Source organism: Manacus vitellinus, unplaced genomic scaffold (genome assembly GCF_001715985.3).
Source record: "Manacus vitellinus isolate BGI_N305 unplaced genomic scaffold, ASM171598v3 scaffold_106_pilon, whole genome shotgun sequence".
Taxonomy (NCBI): domain Eukaryota; kingdom Metazoa; phylum Chordata; class Aves; order Passeriformes; family Pipridae; genus Manacus; species Manacus vitellinus.
The window spans coordinates 411,194-414,750 of NW_021938827.1; the positions used below are offsets into that span (position 1 = coordinate 411,194).

Sequence of the window (3,557 nt, forward strand, 5' to 3'; positions counted from 1 at the left end):
CTGCCATTACCAAGGTAGGGGTTCTGGGGGGTCCCAGCACTGTGGACTGAGCTGTGCCACTGCCAAGGCGGACACCAGGGAGGCAAGTGGGGATCCTGGGAAGAGTCCTAGGGTGGGGTCCCAGTCCCATGGGAAGAGCTGTGGCAGCACCAAGGTTGGGATCGTGGGAGGCAGGTGGGAGTCCTGGTTCCATGGTGTGGCCTTGCTTTCCCACCATAACTCCACATCTCCTACCAGGCCTACCCACCCAGCTCCTTCACGACGAGCCAGCCCGCTGTGCTTGTGATCTGCGGGCCGGGGAACAACGGCGGCGATGGGCTGGTCTGTGCCCGGCACCTGAAGATGTTTGTGAGTCTCTGCACACTCCCCGTGAGGCTGCCAATGCCCATGTGCCCCTGTAACCGCAGGCTTTGGGGTCCTGTTCCTCTGGCTGCTGCTGGTGCCAGAGCAGGATTAGTTCAGGTTCCTCATGCTCTTGTAGGGCTACCTGCCCACCGTGTATTACCCCAAGCGCCCCAGCAAGCCCCTCTTTGAAGGTTTGATCACCCAGTGTGAGAAGATGGACATCCCCTTCCTCCCAGAATTCCCAACTGAGGTGAGGGGCAGCTGCCGGCTCGAGAGCAGGGGGAGCAGTGCCCAAGGCTGCCCTTCACCTGCTGCCATCCCTGCTGCAGGCTGCATTCATTGACGAGCTCTACGGCCTGGTGGTGGATGCAATTTTTGGATTCAGCTTCAAGGGGGCGGTGCGGGAGCCCTTCGGCAGCATCCTCAGCACCCTGGAGCGTGTCACGGTGCCCATCGCCAGCATTGACATCCCCTCGGGTGAGTAACGGCCGCACCCCCTGGAGGAAGGTACCCAGCCAAGGTGGTCCCAGCTCCAGCCCGGCCATGGGGCTCGTTACAGGCTGGGACGTGGAGAAGGGGAAGGCAGACGGCCTCCAGCCCGACATGCTCATCTCGCTCACGGCGCCCAAGAAGGCGGCGACGCACTTTGCTGGGCGGTACCACTTCCTCGGGGGCAGGTTTGTGCCACCTGCGCTGCAGGAGAAATATGCTCTAAACCTGCCAGCATACCCTGGCACGGACTGTGTCCTGCAGCTCACATAGGGCTGGGGCCACAGGGGCTGGGCTCGGCTTCAGTACTGCACATCAGGGCCCAATTCTGCCCAAGCCTCTGCTGGGAGGGTGCTCAGCACCTTGCTGGGCTTCAGCCCAACCCAGCAGGATCAAAGGTCACTGCAGACCAAAGGCCCAGGCGCTGGGAGTGATGGGGGGCTGCTGGGGGGGGCTCTATTTGGGGTTGCTGCCTGATCCAAGCGATCTCTCGCACCACTCACACTTCAGGGTGGTCTCACTGCAATAAAGATTTATTTGTGCCCTTGAAAAAATACTTCAATATGCTGCAGGGTCTGTCCCCTTGTGTCCTTCTGCGACGAGCCCACAGCAAATGGGTCCCTGCCCCAGGGCCTGGGGGGAACTGGGGTCACCCCTGACCAGTGAAGGCTCAGGAGGTGAAATAAAGGTCGATCCAGCTTCAGACCAACCCAGCCCAGCCCAGCATCCCCAGGCTGAGCCACAGTGCTTGGGCTCTGTCTGGGACAAGCCTGGAGCACCCTTGGGCACCCACCAGCACCAGGATCAGAACCCTCACAGCAAGGTGGGACTGGCAGCTGCACAACACGGCAGCCGTGGCACTTACTCACTCTGGCTCCCTCTTCCTTTTCTTCTTTTTTCTCTTCTTCCTGGGGCTGTGTCCCAGGTCTGGCTCACCTGTGCCTTCTAGAGGTATGTCTGTCTCAGCTGGCTCTTCATCCTCCTCCTCCTGCTTCTGTTTCTTCTTTTTCCTCTTTGCAGCTTTCCCCTCCTCTTCTGCCACCTCTTGTTCTGTGTGTGCCTCTGGCTTCTTCCTCCTCTTCATGACTTTCCCCTCCTCTCCTGCCACCTCCTGTTCTGTGCATGCTTCTGGCTTCTTCCTCCTCTTCATGACTTTCCCCTCCTCTTCTGATGCCTCCTCTTCTCCGCATGGCTCTGTGACCTTCTTCCTCATGACCTTCTCTCCCTCTCCCATCAGCTCCTCTTCTCCACTTGGCTCCCAGATCTTCTTTTTCTTCCTCTTCACAACCTTCACTTCTTTTCCTGATACCTCCTCCTCCCCATTTGATTCCTGGCTCTGGGGCACCTCAGGGTCGGCTCTGTCTCTGGATTTTTTCTTTTTCTTCTTCTTTTTGCCCTGGCTCTCTGCCAGGGGGCTGCTCTCTAGGAGCTCCTGCTGCTGCTCCTTGTGCTGGTACATGGCCATGAAGGCTCGTTCCTGCTCCTCCAGGCGCGCCAGCTTGGCACTCATGGTCAGGCCATGACGGGCACCCCTGCAACGACCACAGGCAGTGGGATCTGGCATCTCCCTGGCAGGAAACGTGCCCCCCAGCTCGGCCATGCAGCCCCCCCAGCCACTCACTTGTGTGCCGTGCGGCCCCCACACGCCTGCACCAGCTCCTCGTCCGTCAGCCTGCGGGACACAGAGAGGACGTGTCACCCCCCAGCAGTGTGGCAGGGGCACGGTTCAGACCGGGGCTGCCCCTCGCAGCCCTCATCCCTCCTCATCGTGGAGATGGGGCTCAGCCTTGCCTCCTGGCTGAAGAGAGGTCCAGCTTCTCCTCCTCCTCCTCGCTGCTCTCGGAGCCAGTGGGCAGCGTCAGGGACTCCTCCCCACAGGCTGTGAGTGTGGCCGACTGCACCAGGGAAACAGAGGGGCCGTGAGGAAGGGGGACACAGCAGCAATAGGCTGGGGGCTGTGCTGCAAGGGGGGTGCAGAGCTCTCCACAACCTTTGCAGAGACACCAGCTGCTCTCTGAGCTGCATCCCAGGGCCAGTTACCTTCACGAAGCGGCCGTACAGCAGGTCCCTGGTGCCACCGGCCTTGCGCGGCTTCTTATTGCTGATCCCGCCTCCCTGCTCAGAAAGCGCCTTCACGGAGATGCCATCCTGGAGGGGAGAGACAAAGGGCTCGGGAACGATCTGTCCAAGGGGCTTCACCCCTCTAGCAGCACGTCTCTGCCACCACGGTCCCTGTGCTGAGAGGGGCTGCGGGGACACACACAGAGCGGCAGCACAAGGACCACCAAAGGGACCCCAACCCCCTCCCCCGCTTTCCACCCTTGTCTGAGCAGGGTGCCCTCCAGCCCTCCCACCTGCCCGGCCTCCACAGCGATGTTGGCAGCCGCCTTGTTGAAGACGTGTTCCCACCAGTGGAAGGTGAAGGGCTCCGCCGCGTCGTGTCCCACCTGCGGGGTGCAGAGGAGCCGCCGGAATGACTGCGGCGGGCGGTGGGCGCGGGGCCCCGGCCGGGCAGGGGGGCTGCACTCACCCCCGCCGTGTCACACTTCACCTTCACCCGGATGGCCTCGGCGATGCCGTCCTGCCGTTTGCCCAGCCCCTGCCCTGCCGACACAGCCACTCATCACCCGCCGCCGGGGAGGGCTGGGGACCACCGGGGGCTGGGGTGGGGAGCTGGGGCCTGGAGGGTCCCGGGGCTCGGGCGTAGCTGGGTACTGGAGGGA

The 3,557-nt window shown here is 62.2% G+C and overlaps 2 protein-coding genes across 2 annotated transcripts in view; one reads left to right on the forward strand and one right to left on the reverse strand.

Annotated features, from left to right (window-relative positions):
- The window catches only part of NAXE (NAD(P)HX epimerase), a 3,668-nt gene extending 2,278 nt beyond the window's left edge, over window positions 1-1,390 (forward strand). The window contains exons 3-6 of the mRNA XM_029964116.1: window positions 238-348; window positions 482-595; window positions 675-822; window positions 905-1,390. Coding sequence (XP_029819976.1) covers window positions 238-348; window positions 482-595; window positions 675-822; window positions 905-1,107 — 576 coding nt within the window. The 3' untranslated portion in view covers window positions 1,108-1,390. The remainder of the gene's footprint in view (window positions 1-237; window positions 349-481; window positions 596-674; window positions 823-904) is intronic.
- The window catches only part of GPATCH4 (G-patch domain containing 4), a 7,136-nt gene continuing 4,928 nt past the window's right edge, over window positions 1,350-3,557 (reverse strand). Inside the window, exons 2-7 of the mRNA XM_029964121.1 lie at window positions 3,365-3,453; window positions 3,189-3,281; window positions 2,875-2,982; window positions 2,626-2,729; window positions 2,456-2,506; window positions 1,350-2,366 (exon numbers count right to left, since the gene is read on the reverse strand). Coding sequence (XP_029819981.1) covers window positions 1,700-2,366; window positions 2,456-2,506; window positions 2,626-2,729; window positions 2,875-2,982; window positions 3,189-3,281; window positions 3,365-3,453 — 1,112 coding nt within the window. The 3' untranslated portion in view covers window positions 1,350-1,699. The remainder of the gene's footprint in view (window positions 2,367-2,455; window positions 2,507-2,625; window positions 2,730-2,874; window positions 2,983-3,188; window positions 3,282-3,364; window positions 3,454-3,557) is intronic.